At 34.1% G+C, this 24289-nt stretch overlaps 1 protein-coding gene across 1 annotated transcript in view; it reads left to right on the forward strand.

Moving 5' to 3' along the window:
- Positions 1 to 24289, forward strand: part of ADGRV1 (adhesion G protein-coupled receptor V1) — a 718949-nt gene that overhangs the window by 112484 nt on the left and 582176 nt on the right. Inside the window, exons 30-38 of the mRNA XM_069085086.1 lie at positions 263 to 507; positions 2085 to 2266; positions 3493 to 4304; positions 6897 to 7106; positions 13286 to 13416; positions 16060 to 16159; positions 16993 to 17172; positions 19387 to 19550; positions 21493 to 21586. Of these exons, the coding sequence (XP_068941187.1) occupies positions 263 to 507; positions 2085 to 2266; positions 3493 to 4304; positions 6897 to 7106; positions 13286 to 13416; positions 16060 to 16159; positions 16993 to 17172; positions 19387 to 19550; positions 21493 to 21586 (2118 nt within the window). The remainder of the gene's footprint in view (positions 1 to 262; positions 508 to 2084; positions 2267 to 3492; positions 4305 to 6896; positions 7107 to 13285; positions 13417 to 16059; positions 16160 to 16992; positions 17173 to 19386; positions 19551 to 21492; positions 21587 to 24289) is intronic.

Here is a 24289-nt window from a genome sequence, read left to right on the forward strand (position 1 = left end):
AGTAGTGTATGAACTTAGCATTTTTTTTTTTTGCTTGCAAAGTCTTCCACTCACAAGAAGAAAAAAAGTCATAGAATGATTTATTTGGTCATTATGACAGTATTCGCTTTTGTGCAGCGTTTAGCTCTCAAGACTGCCCTAAATAAATAGCAGAGAAATCCCAAATATTAAAAGACCAGAAAGATGGTTGATTCCTTACCTATAACTCATTACAGTCTTGGATTCACTATATATTTCAAACTAACTGTGCTTCACACTTCAGTTTTTCAGACTACTAAACTTATAGTAGAGGAGCCTGAGGTCAATTCTGTGAAGGTAAACCTGCCAATAATTCGCAATTCTGGGACACTCGGCAATGTCACTGTTCAATGGGTTGCCACCATTAATGGAGAACTTGCCACTGGCGACCTGCGAGTTGTCTCAGGTAATGTGACCTTTGCCCCTGGGGAAACCATTCAAACCTTGTTGTTAGAGGTCCTGGCTGACGACGTTCCGGAAATTGAAGAGGTGAGAGGAAGAGCTAGTCTAGAATGACACTGTAAATCAACTTCTGTTACCTTGTCTTATGATTTTTTAGAGTACAAGTATAGGAAAACTGGTGCTGTTATATTTGGATAAGGGTGTTTGATATATCATTTTACAGAAGGATATTTTAAATACACTAATGGACTATGAAGTCTTAAGCCTCATTGAAAAAGTAAAAACATAAATCTAAAAGGGACTGCATAGTGTTAGCAACAATTTACTAATTTGTATGTTCATAGAGTGTCTGTAAGGTATATTCGGACTTTGGGTCACTGTAGTTAAGTATTTAGAATATCTGAGCCATGCTTTTTTATTTGTATTCCATTTGTGACATATTAAATTTTAATTTGATTGAATCTGTACTTCCTTTTGGCTTTAGTGGGAGCCAATCAGTGTAAGTTAAAGGAAGATTATAACCCTTTAAGCACCTTCTAAATCTTGCTTTCTTTATGATGAAGAGGCATGCTGAGAAATAAAAAATTTAGACTTACTGTGAATATAAAGTAATCCTAATTATATTACTGGATGAGAATTAAACTGTTTTTTTTATCAAACAAAAGCAGCATTAAAATCTGAGCCTATAATTATTTCCTTAGAAATATGTTTCTAAATATTATTTTTCTTTTATGAATTTAGAATGATAGAATGTTGGTGCTGTCAGTTGTAGGTGTCAGGGTGAAGCCCACAGAATTTCTTTAAAGTGTGAATTGTTTTCCTATATACCAGTAAAAAAATACTTGTAGTTTGGGGATTGACCAATAGGTATAAAATCTTTTTAAAAAATCATGTGCATCAACTTTGAAAGTATTAAACATGTATTTTATTTTATAAGAAAACTTTCATCTTGTATTGTTGTAAAAATAAGCTATAATAGAGTACATGTGACAAGAAATAGAAGTATGCTTTAACTGATACAGAAAATGAATAGACTATAACTTCTATCTAAATAATATATTTGAGTAGATATTTTTCCCATGAGAAAGTCCATGACATGACCATACACAAGTCATTTAACCTTTCAGTAAATAATCAGTCAATCAGCAGGCATTTGTTAAGAATTCACTATGTGTCAAGCATTGTGTTAGTCTCTGGATAGACCTAAAGGAGAAGGGAAAGGGAGGGAATAAGCATTTATTATATACCTACTATATGCTAATATTATCTCATTTGATCCTCACAACAACCTTGTGAGATAGGTGAGATATGATCCTCATTTTACTGTTGAGGAAACAGAGACAGACAGAGGTTAAGTAACTTGACCAGGGTCGCAGAACTAATGAGTGTCAGAGACCAGATTTGAACTCAGGTCATACTGACTCCAGGCCAATCCGTGCCACCTACCTCACCATTAATGATCATGTTTGTTATCAAGAAGCTGGGAGGGGAGGGCGATGAATTTACTTTTAGGTTTTTTTCCTGGGTTTTTCATGTGTCTCATAGATGATTATTTTTTGAACCAAGTATATCAGAACTGTTGGGTTATTTTGAACTATTTCTGTTATCATTCTGATCTCATAACTGGGATACTATTAAGAAAGTTTTCCACTCTTTCTTATTAGGTTATCCAAGTGCAACTAACTCAGGCCTCTGGTGGAGGTACAATTGGGTTAGACCGAGTGGCAAATATTATTGTACCTGCCAATGATAATCCCTATGGTACAGTAGCCTTTTCTCAATCTGTTTACCGTGTCCAGGAGCCTCTGGAGAAGAGTTCTTGTGTCAATATCACTGTCAGGAGAAGGTTTGTAGAACAAACGTTCTGGTTTTGCTGGGGATTTCTTGAATAATTGGAATGATTTATTTTTAGTGATTTTGATTTCCAAGATATTTTACAAGGTACACAATAATTGATTAAATTTAGTACTATTAACATGGAAGTCTTATCACATCTTTTCTTTGTGAAATACAATACATTGTTTGCTTATTTATGGTATAATCTTAAAGCCTTTAGTTTATCAGGAATCATAGAATTTGAGAATTGAGAGGGACCTCAATGGCCATCTAGTTGAAGACATCTCCATGACCACATAGGTTATAAGTGGTTGTATACCCATTGCTTGGAGACCTCCAGGGAGGGGAGACATAGCATCTCTCAGGGCTAGCCCATTAAACTTTTGGATAACTTTAATTGTTAGGAAATTTCCATTGAACTTACATTTCCTTCTAGTGGACATAACTGGAAATGAGACGGATACTTGTTTCTAAGTTAAAGAAAACCCAAAATGGTTTATGATTTTTAAACTTTATTTTTTTATCTCAGTTCTTTGGTGAAACTCTAAGCTACCCCTGAGATGCTTTAGAACTTTAGAATGTAGTCTATCTAAATACTTGTGATCAGAAGATAAATTTTTAAAAAGCCATTCCTCCTCAAAATTTACTCAAATTACTTTTCTTGTGGTTTCATTGTAATGCAATAATAAAAAGTGGGCACTAATATAAAAATAAATTTGAGAATTCCAGTGACTTGCTTGATGTCACTTATGACAGCTAAATAATAAATCTTTCTGAAAATTCAATTAACCAACATGTATTTCTAATGAAAAGGATACCGTATATGGTTTAGATTATAAAATTATAGATTTAGAACTGGAATGCATTTTCCTTAGATGAGAAAACTGAGACTTAAGAAAATTAAGTGACTTGCCTATAGTCACACAAGTAGTAAGCATCTGAGTTATGTTGGATTTTGAGAGAAAATCTAGTCTAACTTATTCAATTCACATTTAAGAAAAGAGAGATGAATTAGCTTCTCATTAATATCTTGAACCTAAGTCTCTTAATTTCTCATTATGATAAGTTTTAGAGATTAGATAATTTTTTTTTGTTGTTCTTTAGCATGCTCGAGAAATGTAAAAAACAGATACTTGGTCTTCTTTGATATTTTTTCTTCACATAGAATCCAAGAGAATTTAAGTAAAATTATTCTGATAAATTAACCTGATTCTCAATTATCACTGCACTTTTTAGTGGAGGGCGATTTGGCCAGCTGCTACTTTATTATAGCACTTCAGACATTGATGTTGTGGCTCTTGCAATGGAGGAAGGTCAAGATATCCTGTCCTTTTACGAATTGCCAGCTCAAGGAGTTCCAGACCAGCTTGGAAAAAGCTGGGTGAATGTCTCCGCAATTGTGGATCCTCAGCACACGTGTTCCACTCTGTGCCTTAAAGAACAAGCATGTATAGCCTTTTCTGTTTCTGTTTCTTCTGAGATTCCCCAGTGTTTTTGGACAACCACATGGACTAGCCTCATTGGCAACAGCTCCACATTCTGGACCTATCGGAAAAACATGACAAGGGTAGCTGCCCTTTTTAGCCGACAGGCTGTGGCTGGGAGTGATTATGAACCTGTGATAAGGCAGTGGGCTATAATGTTGGAGGGCGATGAATTTGCAAACCTCACAGTTTCCATTCTTCCTGATGATTTCCCAGAGATGGATGAGAGTTTCACTATTTCCCTTCTGGAGGTTGAACTGATGAACATCTCAGTCAGTCCAGAAAACCAGCCAACCATTGGACAGCCAAATACTTCTACAGTTGTCATAATGTTGAATGGTGATGCTTTTGGGGTATTCAAAATTTACAGTATCAGTCCCAATACATCAGAGGATGGCCAATATGTGGAAGTTCAAGAGCAACCCCAAACTATGGTACATCTGTCAATTGAGAGGATAGGGGGCAGCTTAGGTCAGGTCACAGTGGAGTGGCGTGTTGTTGGTGGAACAGCTATTGAAGGTGTAGACTTCATAGGTGAAGGAGATATTCTGACTTTTGCTGAAGGTGAGCTGTGTTATGATGTGAATGCTAATATTTATTATGTTCATATTTTTATAAAGAATTGCAATGGGGATGGCTAGGTGTCGCAGTGAATAGAGCACCAGCCCTGGAGTCAGGAGGACCTGAGTTCAAATCCAGCCTCAGACACTTAATGCTGACTAGCCATGTGACCTTGGGCAAGTCACTTGACTTCAATTGCCCTGCCTCCACCCCTCCCCAAAAGCAAAAAAAAAAAAAAAATAAAAGAATTTAATGTTTTGGAGATCATAACTAACATTTCTTATATACACATATGTATACAATATATATGTCTATACAGCATATAATACATATTTATATTATATATGTAGTATATATGGTATATTGTATATAGAGAAAGGAATTGGAAGAGTTACTATGTAAAGTACATATGTTTGTGTTTGTCCTTTGTTTTCGAAGAGGACCACAGCATCAGAGAAATGATGACATAACTTGTAGTTCCCTTTGATTTGACTGAGGGAGGGGGGGGCCTGTGCAGTTATCAGCCTCACTTTCTCCTCCAGAGCTATCTGGATCCAGTGGCCAGATATTCATTAGGATGACTGGAGATGACCCAGGAATCAATAGGACACCCTGGCCCTTTTAGGCTTAGACATTTTCAGGTACTCACTTAGAGTGAGGTAATACCCATTTAATGAATAGGCCTCTTTAAGAAGTGAGTCAAAGGATGGCCCATTTAATTAGAAAAAAAGAAAAAAAGCTAGGAGGGGAAGACCCTCAGGGTTGCTATTCCAAATAGAAACAGTTGACATTCTTTCTAAGCTAGGAGGGACAAAGAAAGGTAGGAAGAAGAAAGAAGGAAGAAATCTACCCAGTAAACCTCAAGTTAAAGTGGGCAGATTCTGGCCATCCAAATTTACCTTATTCTGGAGAGGAGAAGGAATGGGAGAGAGAGGGAGAGGATGAGTTACATATGCTATATTTTGTAGTATACTATATACAATATATTGTATATATAGTATGTAGTATATATAACATATAGCAAAACTAATATGTATTATATATGTTATATTATGTAGTATATTGTATACTATACAGTGTGTACTATATGTTTTATATACTACTTACAGCATATAAAATATATTGTATATACCATAAAATACTATAAAATATGTACTATATAGTATAGCATATTGTATACTATATATTATATGGATGATACACGTACATATTATCTATACACACTATACTATATTATGTAATCTATGTACTGTACATATATTATATATACATACTATAATGTATAATACAGGTTTCATATACTTCATATTGTGTATATAATATATTGTATATACCATACTAAAAATGTACTATATTATGTCATGTAGGATAACATTTTATAGTATAGTATGTACTATAAAATATTATATTTAATTATAAGTCTGTTTATAATTGTTATATTTATTATATTAAATATACTAGAATATATATAATATAATATCATACAGTACATTTTATAGTATGGCATATGTGATCTATTGCATACACAACATATATATGCGGCATGTATGTACATATGAGATTATATTATATAATGTGTACATACTATATAGTATATAATATACATTATATATTCCAAGTATAATATAGTATATACCATGTGTTGTAAATATTACATAGCATAGTATATTGTTCACTATACCATGTATGTATGGTATATATTTATGTGTAATAATATATGATAGCATACACACTATATATTGTATATGCAATATGTATATACACTATACTATAAATATATACTATATCATATATTGAATGTGAGACATATACACATATATGTATTCATATATGCAGAGAGAGTAACTTTTCCAATTCCTTTCTCTTCCTGTATTTGTCCTTATTTACCATTCTGACAGGAAGCATTTATCAAGCATATAATGCATACCAGGCACTGGTAACATCAGGACAAAATGCATATATATATATATGTATACAAAATATTTTTTTTAAACTAAGGAAATTTTCTGCAAAGTAGAAAATGGAAAGGTTGGGCAGTTGGTGGGATCATGAGAGGTTTCGTATAAAAAATGGTACTTGATCCCTTGCTTGAATGAGAAAAGGTATCCTGTGAAGTATTGATGAGGAGATAATGCATTCCAGGCATGGGAACAGTCAGTGCAAAAGCTTGGAGAAGGGGTGTGTGTGTGTGTGTGTGTGTGTGTGTGTGTGTGTGTGTGTGTGTGTGTGTGTGTGTAAAAGAAAGATCATTGGTTAAATGAAGGGAAAAACTGTGAAAGATTTTAAGACATACAGTCAAGTCAACTTAACAAACTTTTATTAAATGCTTACTATGTGCCTGGCACCATGCTGAACACTGGGACTCTAAAGGCAAAAACAGTTCCTTCCTTCCTTCTTATTTTATCCTAGAGGCAACAGAGACACTGGGGTTTATTGATTATGATAATAATATAGATATGTGCCTAAGAAAAATTACTTCAAGAACGAGTACTGGTACAGCGCAGTTGACACTCCCAAGTAATTATGAAAATAATGAATTGGAGAACATCTTGAAAATCAGTGATTATATTGTTCTTGTTCATTTCATTGCTTTAGGTGAAACCAAAAAGACTGTGACTTTGACCATTTTAGATGATTTGGAACCTGAGGACGATGAAAACATTATAGTCAGTTTGGTTTACACTGAAGGTGGGAGTCGTATTTTACCCAGTTCTGACACTGTCACAGTGAACATTTTGGCCAATGACCATGTTGCAGGAATTGTTAGCTTTCATACAGGCTCCAGGTCTGTTATTGGTCACGAAGGTAAGTTCTTTTTTTTTTTGTTTACTACATTCATTTTCTTTTCCCATGGACATTTTTCATTCATACAGTCTGTGAAAGCTTCTAGTATATGTTCATTTCATGGTTTTGGCAAGCTTAAAGCAGGTATGAATAAATCCTGTTTGGATCATTGGAATACTTGGCTTCCTCTAAGTAAATTTCCATTTGGACATATGTGGCAATGTCAGTTTGCAAAGTAAATGGTGCCTACATATTGTGTTTCTTGGGGCATTAGTTACATCACATCCAGTGTTCATAATGCTAGCAAGCAACTTCAAAACTCATTACATCATATACAATAAACATACATTACAGAAAATGAAATAGAAAAAGCATACTCCAAATTAAATCAACTTACATCTTGACACTTGGCAATTTCATTGCAAAAGTGGGAAGAATAGCAAAAACTTTATTGTATTTCTTTTTTTAATGTGCCAAGTTAGTCTTGCAGATTCATGTAGAGTTTATATTTTCCTTTTTTTTCTATGCAGAATACAGTTTTTTTCAATCAATAAGTAGTACTGGTTCTCATATGTAATTCTTTCCTCTTAATGCAACAGTCATTTAACATTTTAAGAATCTATGATTTCTCTGGCATTTCTCTGGATACGTCTTCCATCAGTGCACTATGATTATGGGTTTGGGAACAGATCTCTCTCTCTTTTTTTTTTTTTTTTTAAAGCAATCGGGGTTAAGTAACTTGCTCAAGGTTACACGGTCAGGTGTTTCTGGGTGGGTGCTAAGTGTCTGAGACCGGGATTCGATCTCCATGTCTTCTCAACACTGGAGCCGGTGCTCTTACTCACTGTGCTACCTGGCCGCCCCGGGAACAGATCTCTTAGGAGATAGGAAGAAAGAGAAGTCGGGGGGGAGGGTCTTGTCACCTTGTTGACACTAATTTGTTAGCATTGGGTTAGGGTGGGAGCCCTTTTGTTGTTCTACTTTTCATCCCTTTGAAATCCATAAACTGTAATATCTATATTACATATTATATAACATAATAATAACTAGCATTTATATAGCACTTAAGGTTTACAAAGCACTTTAAAAATATTATCTCATTTTATCCTCACAACCTTGGAAGTAGGTACTATTATTATTCCTGTTTTACAGAGAAGAAAACTGAGGCTGAGTGGTCAAGTGACTTACCCAAGGTCACACAGCTAATAAATGTCTGAGACTGCATTTGAATACAGATTTTCCTGACTCCAGGTCCTGCATCCTACCCACTATATCCCCTAGCTGCCTCTCATATCATGGCTTATGTAGTTTCCATCAAATAGTCTATGCAAAGAGTATAACATGTTTAAATGTGTAAATTAATAGGAATTGAAAATTTTGAATCTAGGTTTACCTTTCAGTGTTCTGACCTGTGCTAAAAAGTATATGAAGAATGGCATCAGTAAAGTAAAACTATCCAATTTAATTCAACTTCATTCTCCCTAAATTTTTTATAATTTCTAAATGTAAAGTCTTGATATAGCTATGCTTTATTACTTTATTTTCATATATTTTTGTATTCCTTTGGCTTTCTAGAAATTTATCATACTCAACATTTTGTATATGTAATTCAGTTATATCATGTATAATAATGCATAGAGAAATGTACCTAATGTGAGTTTAGAAGCACAAAAGTATAAAACTCTTTTTAGAGATAGAAATGTATTCATGGTGATTCTGTTGAGATAACTGCAGATCAAATTGGGTAGAAATTTGAGTCATGTGGACTACTCACATTGATAACATTACTTCTATTCTTCACATTGGTCTTTCATTTATATGATTAGATTTAATACTTGGACCACAGTGCACATTCAACTTCAGCTTGAATTTTTGTTGATTCATGGGAAGGAATTGTTTTATTGTATAACATGGTATTGAATCATGTTGAATCTTATTTCTGTGTTTTGTACAAAAGCAGTCGATGTGATGCATAGTGGTGAATATTACTTTCTTTGAAACTTAATGTATGAAATTTAGAAATATGGTAAATGAATTTCAGTATAGTTTTAAACAATATGTAATGGGTTTCATTATAAATCAGGGTTAGGAATTCAACTCAGTCAGTGGCCTCTGCAGGATCATAATTATCATGTCATATTTGATGGATTTTAAATTTTCACTTCTCTTAGAGACAGCATGAATCAACTTCAGGCAAAATTTGCACACCAGCACATTTCCCCTGACGTTTGAAATGTGATTCCTTAAACTCACTTTCAATACTTCAAGACTGGGAATAACCTTAACTTTTCAATCTTTACTGTTCACATGGACAATTTCTTTTCGAATTATTTATATACCTGTAATTGTTTCTAAAATATTAATCTATCATTTTCATTTTATTATAGAGAGAACCAACTGGGATGGGGGTGGGAGATGAAGAGCATATATATTTAATTGGAAGTCTCCCTCCTGTCAATTTAGATCTCATCTTCCCCCCCGCCCCCTCCGGGAAGTATAATGATACTAGTTTCTTTTCTTTTCCTTTTGACACTTTGTATTTTGATATTTGGAACAAACATGTAATCTGCATTCAAATGTAGATTATCTGAATGTCTGCTAGTTTATTTCATAAATCTGCAGATTTTTCTTAGTGGAGATTTTATGGTCTCAAAAAATAGGGTATCTTGTAGGAAAACTGTCCAAAAAAAAGTCATCTCTCTGCCCTTTCCTTTAGATTTTTTCAGCTTTTTCAAGTGCTGTTTGATTTCTGTGAATGTCATTTTTGTGGCCTTCCACAACCTCCATTCAGTCATGACTGTGGTAGGAAAAGTGGATAGATTGCTGAGTGAGTGAGGAAGACCTGGGCTCAAATCTTACCTCTGATATTTACCATCCATGTGACCCTGGGCCCATCTTCATCAGCCTTTGTTTCCTTATCTGTAAAATAAACAAAATATAATGCATACTATTTTAAAGCCGCTCATGAGCAGCTTTCCAGGGGACTGCTGCTGTGAACGGCTTTCAAGGATTCTGATTACATAGTATAGTGAGCTCTCTTTATTCAATAACAAATCAGAGCAAAACACTCATAGAAAATCACAATTTACAACGTTACAACTTATCACAGAAAATCAAAATACAGCATTTACCCTGTCACCACTCAACAACTTATTACTAAAATGGCCACATAGTTTTCATCAGTGGTCACATAGTTTTAAACAAAGTACATCCGTTTATTCAATCACAAAATCCTTAATTCAGTCATAAAGTACAAAAGTCAAAGTTCTCTACCTCTAGGTCACAGTAAATCATAATCTTCTCAGTCAGTACATAGTATACAAGTAAAATCTTCTTTCAGTTTGACTCAAGGCTGGTTCTCAGCTTCCATGGTTCCTCTTCCATGGTGCCAGTGCCAGCTGTCACCTGAGTTCAAAGGCAAGCAGCTCCCAGTTCCTTGTCCAGCTCCTTGTCCAGTTCTTCATCCAGTTCCCATTCCATATTGAAGTTCCCAGTGTCCAGTTCACCTCAAGTCCTTCACAATTCCTGTTTCTGGGAAGACAAGAGCCACAATAATATTCATGCACATTGCCAGAACCATCATCAATTCACTATCTGCCTATAAAATCAACTCAGACCCTCCAACAAGGTCTGAGAACTCAACACAAATCATCAACATAGAAATCAACACAGATACACAAACAAGGTCCAGGAGGTCAGCACAAATCATCAATAAAGTCCCAGGACCTCCAAAAACCCTCCTCCAGGACTTCTGTAAACATACAACCAGAAGATCCTCTTTCAGGGCTTCCAGTAAGGTCCCAGGACTTCTGTAAAAAGTATCACAAACATCAACACACACAGAGCAGACAAACAGAGTGCTGGGATACCACAAGTTTTCTCCTTCTTGACTCTGCCACCACCTCTTCTCAGTTCTGCTGTCTCCATCCTGGGGTCATTAGCTCCTCCCCTTCCTGTTGCAGGAGTTTAGGAGTTCTAGGGTTCACAAGTTGTGGGGGTTCACATGTTCTGTTTCTTAACAGACTTGATACAAGGCTCAAAAGAAATTTGAACTGAAACAAGGTATGAACTACTTTTGTGCTTGCCATTACAACTATCTTACAGGGTTGTTGAAAGACTCAAGGGAGATAATGGACATAAAGTACTTTCTGTTCTTTCAACTGCTGTGAAGTTAGGTGGTGCAGTGACAGATTGTCAGATCTGGAGTCAGGAAGACCTGGTTTCAAAAGACCTGCACACACCAGCTGTGTGATGTTAGGCAAATCACTTAACCTCTGTTTGCCCCAGTTTAGACAATAGGGTTGTTATGAGCATTAAATGAGGTAATATTTTTAAAGTGCTTAGCATAGTGCCTGGAACATAGAAGACAATTAATAAATGTTTACTAATTGATTTATATCATGGATACTTGTATTCTTTTTAAACTCTCCGTAAGAAATTATAAGCTCTTCAAAAGCAGGAGCAATGGCTTATATGTCTTCTTAATGTTAAACCCCTTGCATTACCCATATGTATTCAATATTTGCTGAATTGAATTAAATGAATTCCAGTTGCTATATGCAGTCATTATGAAGCTTCTTGATGTTTTCATCTTGTTCTACTCTCTGTTGCTCATAATTACTTTTAATGATGCATTTTTATTTCATTTATTTCTCAGTAATTGAAAGTAAGAAAGATAATCCTCAGCTTTTTCTCTGGGCTTTTTCTTTGGCAGTACCCCCATGCCTGGAATGCTTTTCCTCCTCCTCTCTGCGTCCTGGATTCCCTGACTTCCTTCAAGTTCCAGATAAAATCCAGCCTTTTACAGGAAGCCTTTCTAAACACTTGTTAATTCTGCTGTCTTTCCTTTTTAAATTATTTCCCTTTTATACTATATAGTGCTTGTTGTACAGTTGGTTTGTACAACTGTTAGATAGTGAGCTCCTCGAGGACAGGAACTTTTTGTCTCTTTTTGTATTTCAGTGCTTAGCACAGTGCCCAACATATAATAGACACTTAATACGTGTTTATTAACTGGCTAGCTTAATACAATTTTCCCCTAGTACTTTCATATTTAGGATATGTTTATTTCCTGATAATAGAAATATGATTCCAATTTTGCCACTTTGAGAAACCATTGGCTTGTTAAGACTATTTATTATAAGGCAATTGAATAGTAACATTCATTGTTTCCTAAAGGTATTTGAAAAAAGGCAGTGTTTGTAAACATATGCAATTTATATGAATAAAAAAATGATAGTACCCAAGTACTATATACACTAATCTAATATATACATATGCATATTTTATATGCTGTTAAAGTTAAATGAGACTCTATATAACTCCTTCATTAGACATTAATCATTCAGATTAGCTTTTCATATTTTAAAAATGAAATTTCATTTTAAACACAATTATTCATTAGCATATGATTAATGTCATCATCATTTAATATTTATGAAACAGATATTTTCATCATGCCATAGGACTGTTCCCTAGAAGTTAGTTCTTTCCTTAGAAAAACTCTCTTTGATCCCCAGAAGCTTGCTTTTGCTCATGTTCTTTTTGCTCATGTTTGCTCATGTTCTCTCTAATACTATAAACCAGTGCTTGACTATTATAAAAAACATATAAATAAATTGGCCATTTTATATCATAGTTTTCCTGAGGATATTAATACCTTTCTTTTACATTTTGGTATCACATTAGTTAAATGCCAAAGAAATGTGTCTTTCAGGTATTTGCAAGCTTTTTCGTATATGCATTGTATAAAACATTTTTACAATGATTGTAAAATTTTACAATGATTTTACAAAAATAATTACATTTTTACAAAAATTGAAGCATTTCAATGTTAGGAATTTGTGATGAGTAAAGAGAGAATTGGTTTAGAGTTATAAATAGCATTTTAGCATTTGGAATATTAAGATACAGGTAAATGTATGGATGTGTATATGGGCATGTTCTTTATAACTTTAAAGTATTAATATTTCTGAAGTCAAAATAACTAGACGCATCAAGAATTCAGGGAGACCATTTTTGTTACTGAGCGAAATTAGCATTTTTTAAGCTTGGAAAATTATGACAAAACATTTGTATAATGTTCAGGAGAATGTTGATAGAATCTCATAACACGTGCCTAGACCTTTTGTTTATGTAGAGTATAAATATGTAGGTGATTTTCTGTTAAGGAAATGTAATCCTGCTATTATCATTTTTAGGAGAAAATTTGGAATTCCATGTCATAAGAACACCCCCTGGTCGAGGAAATGTTACCGTTAACTGGAAAATTATTGGTCAACTTCTCGAGCATAACTTTTCTAACTTTAGTGGAGAAATATTCTTTCTTGAGGTAACTTCATATAAAATTTACATGAATATTCAGGGAAAATTATGGGTTTCTCGTCTCCCTCCAAATGTGTATCATAAGAACAAAGGGAAGGAAATCTGAAGATTGCATTTTTGATACCATGGGGAAGACTCCTTTGATACAGGACTTCTAGAGCTCCTTTATGTGGGTCATTCTCTCACAGGTGACAAGCAGGCCTTAAGGTTGCCCCAGAGTCTAGCCTTAGTGATTTGAGATCACATAAGCTTGACAACTGCCCTTGCTCCTCCCAAACCATAACATAATAAATCATTTTGGACCTGCAAGATGCATTTTTGCCTTTTTCTTGGAATCTCAGAACTTCGAAGGAGTTATCGTAATTATTTCCACAGAAATATATAAATGATAAAATGACTGTGATATCTAGTGTCATTTTTGACCAATTCATAACTACGTACAAGTCCTCTTGGTGTCTTTTAAGATCACTTAAAATAAAAGCATCCAAACACAAGAAAGCATTAAATTTGGAATAAAAATGTAATATATTGTAACTGTGACTCATTTCTCATGTCTCTCCCACTCTTCCCCACCCTCAATAATTATCCTGTTTACTCTTCTTAACCAATATTTCTTAGATGCTTCCCTTTCTTTCCATTCTCATTGCCCCCATCTGGACCCAGGCCCTTATTACATCATAACTGGATTATTGCTATAGTCTCCAGATACCTAAATGGTATCCCTGAATACTGGTGTCCCTCTCCCCTACTCTTGTCCATGCTATATACTATTGTCAGGTTATTGTTCTTAAAATACCATTTTGATTGTAACTCTAAATTGTTTACAGAGTAAAATCCCAATTCTTTAGAAAGGTGTCTAAGGCCTTGCCTGATCTGCCTCATTGTCTGATCTTGTCATTGTTTTCCTAAATGAACTCTTTGCTTCACCCAACTTATGTAGTCAGTGTTCTCTGCTGATGCCACACACACACTTCTCTTTTTTCACCATTTATCTAAATGCTACTTTTCTTTCTAGACCCCCCTCAAGACTCCTGTTTTCTGTGGTCCTTCCCATTATCATCTCAGCCCTCAATCATTATCACTCTCTCTGAACTCTTCTAGCACTTATTTCTTTGTCTTTCATATGACACTTAGAATATACTTTTTGTAGTGTTATACATTTTAAAAATTAACGAATGGAAAAGCATTTATTCATTGCTTGCTATGAGCCATATGCTTTGCTAAGGATTGAGAACACAAATAGAAAAGCAAAGACAGGGCCTGCTTGTAAGGAGATTAAATTCTAATTGTGAGAGATAATACAAAAAGGAAAATGGTGGCCAAGGAGGAATGTTTTGCTTCAGAAAGTAACAGGGATGATAAATTGAAACAACCCTCAGATTTTACTAGATTTTGGCAAAAATGACCTAAAATGGCAATAGTCAGTGTTGGAAGGGTTGTGGAATGATAGACATGCTAATACATTGTTGGTAGAACTGTGAAGTGGTACAAACATTTTGGAAAACAATTTGTAATTATTCAAATAATGTTACTAAAAGTAACTTTGACCCAGAGACTCTGTTACTGGACTTATGGTTCCAAGAAAGCCATAGAGATGAAGAAAGTCCTTATGTACACCAAAATATTTATATCAGCATTTTTTTTTGTGATCACAAAGAATTGGAAGTAAACCAGATGCCCAATGATTGGGGGGATGGATAAACAAATTATGATGTATGAATGTAATGGAATACTACTGCAGTGTAAGAAAAGATATATGTAGTGAATATAGAGAAGTATGGAAAGAGCAAAGTGAAGTAGGCAGAACCAAGTGAATAATATACACTGTAATTACAACAGTGCACACAAAAACTAAAAAGTTATTAAAATTATAAAAATTTATAATTAATTTTTAATTTATAAATTATAAAATTATAAATTACAAAAATTATAAAATTATAAATTACAAAATTATAAAAAATTATAGGTAGAGAATGCCTCCAACCTACCCTTTCATGGTGGTGGGAAGTCCACAGGTGTTACATGTTTTCAGACTTTTTCAATGTGTCAGTCAGTTGTGTTGATTTTTTTCTTTCTAAAAATAATTTTTGTTATATTGGAGGGCTCTCTGGAAGGGGAAGTAGGAGGAATACTTGGTATAAGTATGATCTTTCAAGAAATATAAGACATCAACAAAAAATTATTAAAAAAAGGAAATCACAGGGTTGGTTTGTAGAGTAGATTAACACATCTTTTCCAGGAACTATTACAGAGCTGATTTGATAAGGGATCTACAAGTGGATCCTTAAGGGAGAGTCATAAGGAGGGGGTACCACAGAGAGTACTTGAACATGGTGACAAGTCTACTAGTGAGAAAATGGACACTGGGTGAAATGAAGCATGATTAGAGTTTGTCCTAGATATAGTGGGTGGCTGATGTGATCTCTAATTAGAACGATCGGAGCCCTAGGGTAACAATTCTAGGGGCAGAAGAACATTGTGGCTTCACATGTTGCATCTTCCTAATCGTATTTTAACCTCCAAGAAGGCAAGTATTACGTCCTCATTTTTCTAGAACTTAGCACCAAGTAGATTTTCTGCATACTGGGTACAGGGTCAATTTTCAATGATGATAATGAGAATTTATCTGTCTTCTCTTTATATGGAATAGGGATCACTAAATCAAACATTTTTGGTGCATTTGTTGGATGATGATATTCCTGAGGAAAAGGAAGAATACCGAGTGATTTTGTACAATGTCAGAACACAAGGTAACATAGACTCCAATTAAATGATTATTTCTATAATTTAGTGTTATCTTATAAAAGAGAAAAATGGCAATGGGCATCATCCCTATCTATAAAAAACAAGAGTCATCATCATCATGTCTAGGTTATTCTTTTATTTTTTCTTATTTGTTTATTTATGAAGTAGTTGGGTAAAATGACTTGCCCAGGGTGACACAGCTAGTAAGTGTCTGAGGCTGGATTTGAACTCAGGTCCTTCTGACTCCAAGGCTGGTGCTCAATCCACTATATTATCTAGCTGCTCCTACGTTATTCTTTTGAACTTTCTGTTTTTACAGATTAGAGGAAGGCATGAAACTTTTTGGTACAAAAAATCCAGAACAGTTTGAAAATATTTGACCCCCAAATTCATAAAAGCTTAGTATTAATGGTTTCTCTGAATGTGAAGCAGTCCCATTCCTACTGATTAGGTCATAAAATTCTTTATAAAGTTGCTTCCATATTAGTCCATTTAATTATGATTGCCTCTGTTTTTGTACTTGAGTTCTGTTGTATAACCTATATCATTGCAAGTAATGATAACAGCAAGACCTAGTGAATAAATTGATGTTTAGCTGTTATGGAATGACAAATAAGAGAGAGCTTCCATTGACTAATCCATAAAATTCTTGGGGTGGGAATGTTGAATGTAGAAGAGTAAAAAATATGAAATATTATTCTTTCCTTTTTTTCCTTTTTTTTTGGATAATTTCTAGCAACTTAAGCATAAAGGATAGAATGGAAGAAATATGTCAAGAATTTAGGAAATGAGCTAGAGTATTAGCAAAACTTCATATGTGATCTGTTGACTTTTCCAGGAGTTTCTTCAACTGGAAAGGCTATAATCAACAGCAAAGGATATGAAGCTGTACTGACAGTGGAGGCAAGTGATGAACCACATGGGGTTTTGAATTTTGCTCCTTCCTCAAGATTTGTTTTGGTCCAGGAAGCAAATATAACCATCCAGCTTTTCATCAACAGAGAATTTGGATCCCTAGGTTTGTGTTACCTCAAAAAGACTGAGATTTCTTGACCTGCACATAATATTTAATTCAGCATTCATTTGAATATTTATTAAGTGAATTGTGAATTTATGAAGTGAAAATCTATGTATTGGGAAAGATACAGAGATAAGTAAAACTTGATCTCTACCCCTAAGGAATTTATAATATCATGGAGGTGATAAGATATATACATAGGTAAATTTAACAATAAAAACTAAAATGGGCCAAGTGCATGGGAAGAATAGAAAGTTTCTTAAGATCATATGTGACCATAGCAGGTTGTAGTGTAGAGAAAGCCAATTTTGGAGTCAGGAAGTCCAGATTTCAAGTTTTGCCTCTATCACATACTGACTGTATGACTCTGGAGTAGTTATTTTCACTAAGTAGAATTACTTTCTTTAAAATATTCAATTACTTTTTTCTCCCAATTAAGATTTTATACACTGAGGTAAAAATGCCCTGGATCTAGCCCAGCATCACAGAGCCCCCAAACAAGCAATTTTCTTTTTTTTTTTTTTTTTTTACTGGCAGGAGTTTCCTCACCAGAAAAATATATAAATATTTATAAATATTTTGTGATAGCAGAGAATTAGAAACAAAATAGATGCCCATCAGTTGGGGAATGACTAAGCAAACTGGTATGTGCAATTCCCTATAATAATGAAATCATAGACCAGAACTGAAGATCCAGTGAGTGAGAAATCATTTTCATATGTTGGGGATCAAGAAAGAAATATTGGAGGTGGCACTTGAAGTTATAAGAATATTTTCCTGTAAAAGCATTATACTCAGGGAATAGCAAAATATTCTATTCCATGTATTTGAAGATACAAGGGAAGAAAGAGTGGGAAGGGGATGGAAGTCAGGAGCATGGAGGGAAGATGATAAGTTATTTCAGAGAGACTGATCTTCTGGTCCTTACAGGGCATCCTGCTGGAGATTTCAGTTAGGCATTTGGAGAGAATAATTATAAATTCAGGAAAGAAATTGGGGAGGAAGATTTTATAGTTAGATGCACTGATGAGTGCATGAGATCACCAAGTGTAATGTTCATGGGATACAAGGTCTTCCCTGCCCATTAACAGGCCTCACATGGAACCCATTAAGGGAAGCTTGCTTAGGGGAGGCTTACTTGTAGGAGGGCTTCCACACCTTTTGCTAATTTCTAATTAGGTACTGAATCAGGAGGATTGTGATGCCTTCTGGCTCTGAGAAGTTTATATATACTATGAGTTGAAGTTTTGCTTTGGGGGCTTGCTTATGAGAAAGATCTTGTGATTCCCTGGTCAAGATTCTGAGTGGTCTTTTGTTCAGAGCTCCCCAACTGCTCAGATGTAAAGGTTCTTTCAATCCAGGGATGTATGTAAAGTGTATAGTTGAGTCAGGCAGTCTTAGCCCTGTTTGTTTGTCTTTATTTCTCTGCTTGTATTTTCTCAGAAGTTCAAGGTACTAACTTTTCCCCTGAACTAGTGAATATAATTTTAAAAAGATTGTCGATCCCTTAAACAATTATCTTTCCTAGTAAAGCAGATCTCAGAACCTGTGCTAGCAGCTATCCTGGGTATGCCATTGTTGCCACTACACCAAGAAAGAGGATGTCAAAACATGAATGAAATGGCTAAGGAGAGAGCTTTGAGGGGAGGGGGTATTGCTCTGTTAAAAGGGAGAGGGTGAGAGGAAAGCAGAGTGAGTGAAAAGGAAAAAGGAGACTTTAGAAAGGCAGAAAGACAACCAGGAGAGTGGGATCAATGTCCTCCAAAATACCTTCCAACTTCAGAGTGATGGTCCTATGAATAAGTTCAATTAAATGCCTCCTGTGTACAAGCACTTGTGTTAGGTTTTTTGTTTATTTGTTTGGTCTAGTCATGTGATTTCATTTGTGTTGGGAACTTTTGGAGAAGAAATTCCTTCTTTCATCTGTTTTGCAACTTACAGCCTTAGAGGGTTGCTTCATGGACTGAAGTTAAGTAATTTGTGCCCAGGGTCACATAGCCAGTATGTGTCAGAGGCAAGACTAAACCACAAACTTGTTCTCCATGTCGCACTAATTCTAGTATTTATACATACTTAAAATACATAGAATTTGACCAAATTGAAGCTCAAGTTGAAAGCATATAGGTGTCTGCCTACTAGGGCAAAAAACTATCATATGATAATAATTTAAAATCTTAAATAATGAAATTTTCTTTTCTCTTCTAATACAACTAGGCATTATTAATGTCACCTATGCTACAGTTCCTGGGATGCTTAGTCTAAAGAATCAGACAGATGGAAATTTAGCAAAACCTGGAGTTGATTTTATATCAGTAGTTGGTTCCCTTATATTAAGGGAAGGAGAAACATCAGCTGCCATCAATATTACTATCCTAGAGGTAAAAAATTTTTTTTATTTAAGTAAGCAACACAGAATACTGAAGTTTATGGAATATTCTACATGTATTGTTGGCAAGAGATATCTGGCTATGTTTGTTCTTTTAGATCATAATTGTATATACATCTAACTCCTCCTCTCCCATGCTTTCTTTTTCCATGTTCTATTAGGTTATTCTTTGCTGTCATGCAAGATTGCACACCTGTTCTAATGCAGTGCTGATATCAATCACAGAGACCTTGTTAAATTGGTTATTGATTAACTTTGTTTAGTTCATTCTTAGTTTGATTACTAAACTCTTTCACAAGAAGTGGGCAGTGGCTTTTAAAAAGATGTGATTCATTTGGATCCTAAGGAACCCCATTTTAGAACCCAAGAATTCATTAGAAAATTGTACAGATTGGAGGAAAGAGTACATGGTTAGGGTAGAGAAAGTATTGTTAGAAGCTTGTTAAATAAATATAGTGCTTGATACATGTTGCATGGTGGAGCATATTAGGCTGGTTTCTTATTCTCTGCATGTGTAAAAAGAATTCTAACCCTGGGAAGTCATAATTTGTCATTGAGCTTGTTTGCGGGGAAAAAAATAGCCTGAAAATTATCTTTTCATAATCATAGATTATTGCAGCATTGTATATTTTTTTGCCTTTTGGAGGGCAGTTGGGGTTAAATAACTTGCCCAAGGTTACATGGCTAGTTTTTTTTGTGTGTGGGTGTTAAGTGTCTGAGGCCAGAACCAAACTTGGGGCCTCCTGACTCTGGGGCCAGCGCGTTACTCACTGCGCCACTTAGTCGCCCCTTCAGCATTGTATTTAACAAATCATGATTATGTTATCAAATAAAATATTACATTAATCAAATGATTTAACATCTATAAAATGCTTTGTAAAAGTGACACATTATTGATAGTATATTTGAGAATATTCAGTTTATAAAATTACAGACAAATGAAAAAGATCAAATATTTTTAGTCACTAATACTTCTTTTGTTGAGTTAACATTTTAACTTAATATGGTGTTATTATCATATATTTGATAACCATAAGATAGAACATTTTGGTGTTTTTTTATGCATGTGAAATGATTTTTTGTAAGGTTTGTAGGTTGTCTGACAAGTCTCTTTGTACTAATCACTTATTCAGTTTGAGTCTAAGCTTCTTCCTTTGCTTTCAAAGGCCCATTTCTTGGAACATGGCATCTGCTTTCATTACTCTGTTTTTTGAATTATTTCTACCTCTTTTTTGCTTCCCACGTTACTGATTAAAACCTAAAAGTCTCATGATTAAAAAACAATTAGTAGGCGAGATGAAGGAACTACTTTTGTTATTATCCGTTATGCAAGTTTGTCCATAGAATTAGCAAGAGGTATAGATCATTCAAATTCTTGGCCTTTTTCTTATCAATATATTCATTTTCGTCTTTGTTTGCCTAGCCTAGCACTGTGTTCTACCAATAGTAGGTGCTTAATAAATGATTGAATTAAATGAGTAAAAAACAAGCAAAAGGAGTATATTTTTACTTTTTTTTAGTTTACTTGCCTGATTTTAATTAGACCTGATTTTATCCCATCTATTTACCTCGTAAGTGGAACTTTGCTTGTTTTCATCAGAAATACATGGTGAATATTTGGTATGGTGCTAGTTCATAGTAGATATTTAGAATGATGTGATTTTCCAGTCTTTCATCCTCATTAAAACTTTTTATGAACATTCTATCTTGGAGAAAGTTTTGATAATACCTATTTGGCCTGATTGGCATCTATCAGCTAACATTACTATGAATACTTTTGGACATAAGAATAAAGCAAATGTCTTTTCCATCTCATGCTTGTAACTTTAGATTTCCCTTAAGACTATTTTAATAAGACAATTTATAAAACAGCCTATGACAGGCAAAACTACTTTGAGAGGATAATGAGAAGACTAATGTGTATGCTTTTTCAGGATGACATACCTGAACTAGAAGAATACTTTCTGGTCAATTTAACATCAGTTGAACTTATCATGGCTCCTCTGACTTCGTTCCCTCCTAGATTAGGTATAATTTTCTTACTCTTCATTTTGCATATATGAATTAATTTATTTTGTGTTGGTCAATGATTTTATCCTAATGTTTCATGTCATATAAAGAATAAATAAAAATATTTAGACTTAAATAATTTAGATTTCTCTTTAATTTTATTATTTTTCAATAGTGGATAATGTAATAAACATTTAAATTTTTTTGTTTTTGAGCTGTCAATTATTTTATGTCTTATTTTCATATTTGTATACCAATGTAAATTTATTTTTTTTCAAACAGTAATCAGTGCTTTAATTTGTATGTAGCAATTGATGTCCTATTTCTAGTTTAAATTCAGTTAACTTTTTAGCTCTTAAATAGCAAGTGATTATAATTTTCTATCTTTTTTTGTTAAACAGTGATCTTATTGTAATCTCTTCTTTTTCTTTTTTAACTTTTCTCCCTTATCTTTCCTTTGCATGCCTTTAGAAATCATTCAGTTAATTCATTACAGATTGAAAGGTAAATCTTTATACACATTTATAAAGATTAAGCTCTGTTTAGAATATATAACAAATATAACAAAATATTGAACAAATTCCTGCTAAATATTTGGAAACTTGAAGGACATGCAACTGTATTCAGCCTAGTTAACAAGAGTTCTTTGAACTTCAATTCTTCTGAAGGGACAGTAGGGTTAGGAAGAGCATGGTCACTAAAAATGTTAAGTATAAAAGTAAGCAGAGCCCAGCAGGAGCCCCCAGGTATGTCTGCTCTTCAATTCTTGACTAGAAGACATGATAGGCAAAGAGAGGATAGGGCTACGTTAGCAGAGAGAGAAAGAAACAGGATACAAAGGATGGCAAAATAAGCACCTAGAAAAGAGAAATGACTCATTCTAGATCTGAGGTACAGTTTCTGGGAAGCTTCAATATTTATTTGTAAATAAATTATTTTCAGTTTATTGTAGGTCAGTGGCTATAAAGAGCTTATATTTCTTTTACAAAAGGAAAGACATTACCTCTCATCCAAAGGATCCCATTTCACTCAATTATTTGTATCAAATATCATTCTAAATTATTGCTAGTTCTAACTAGTAGCTATATTCATTGGATTTTGTACTTATATTAAGGATGGGGAAATCTCCAGCTTAGGGGCCTAATTTGCCACTGGACTTTATTTTGTTTATCCAAAAAAGGTAATAATGTAATAGTCACTAAAGTTGCAATCCAGAGAATATTATTTCTTGTGTCAGTCTGCTATGGAGTCTCTGGGAACTTTAAGGAAATTTTTAAAGTTTTAAACTCTTTAAGTAGTTGAGTACTTAAGAATAGGGAGTAACCAGATAATTAGCATTTCAAAGTTAATCACATTTATAAAACATTTTAATGTTCACAAAGTACTTTCTCTATAGGATTCTTATAAAGTAGTACAGGCAGATATTACTCTCTCCATTTAGCAGATAAGGAAACTGAGGTCCAAAGAGGGTAAGTGATATGGCCCTGGTCACACATCTAGTGCTTCAACCAGTATTTGCACCTAGGTTTTATGACTTCAAGTCCAGAATCCTTTTTACCATACCATATGACCTGAATCACTCCCATTCTTACTTCTAGTCCCCCTCTCCCTTAACTGGTAATGATATAAATTACAATAAAATCTTAGCAATTAGAAACCTTTGAAGAATCAATTGTTCTGGATGGCCAGATTTTCCCAGCACTTGCATTTCTATCCATTTATGAATGAAAATGTCATTTTAAACACATGGGAGTAGATGTGTTTCTTAAATGTGTTATACATCTCGCTTCTTTAACAAAATAAATTAAAGATTAAAAATTGTTATTATGAAGTTCATATAGTGTATCTATTACTTAATAGAATGCAACCTATAGGCAGGACCTGTGAATATAGTGTTGTTCATCCCCATGTTGGATGGATTCAGATTGTTAGGCTTTTAAAGTTCTTATATGTATTTTTGGAGTTTTATTTCCTCCTTTCACATTTCTTTTCTGGCATTCTGCCTTTGTAATTTCCTGTTGTAATCTGCCCATGGGTTTGGAAACTAGATAACTAAGCATATTAGAAGTGTGTGTAAAATTAGAGTTAAGAGGCTCTAAGAGAGAGAGATTGTCCTATAAATAAAAAAGCATGAGTGTTAACACACTGACATTATGACATCAATTTTAGCTTGTAAGTAGATTTTTATATTTCTTGGTTTTTAGCAATATTTTGGGTAGGTTTTAAAATATTTATTATATTTCATAAAACAGAGTTGTATTCCCTATTCTAAGTTGAAAAGTTAGATGAGTTTCTTTTTTTAATCTTCCTCACTAAACAAGACAAAACACCAAACCAAACTCAACTATGTTGCTTTTTTTCTTACATGGGGTTCTCAAATTGTTATAGAAAAAATAAAGGCTCTTCATTATTATATACATTCTGCTCTTAATTTTTCATAGAATTTCATAGAATTTTCATAGAATTTCATAGAATTTTCATAAAATCAGCATTTGGAGCTGATCATAGCATAAAGCTGATGTAGTCCATATTCCTCATTTCATAGATGGGGAAATGGAAAGCCCAGAAAGATCATAGTGAAGCTTAGAAGGGATTTCAGAGGCAATCTAGAGCAACCTCCCTATTTTTAAAAGAGGAAACTGAGGCCCAATAAAATTAAGTGACTTGTCTAAGGTCACATAGGTAGTAAGCATCAGAGATAGGATTTTATCCCAGGTCTTC

Source organism: Petaurus breviceps, unplaced genomic scaffold, assembly GCF_028583685.1.
Source record: "Petaurus breviceps papuanus isolate PSGF00001 unplaced genomic scaffold, PetGlider_PUasm1.0 175, whole genome shotgun sequence".
Lineage (NCBI taxonomy): Eukaryota > Metazoa > Chordata > Mammalia > Diprotodontia > Petauridae > Petaurus > Petaurus breviceps.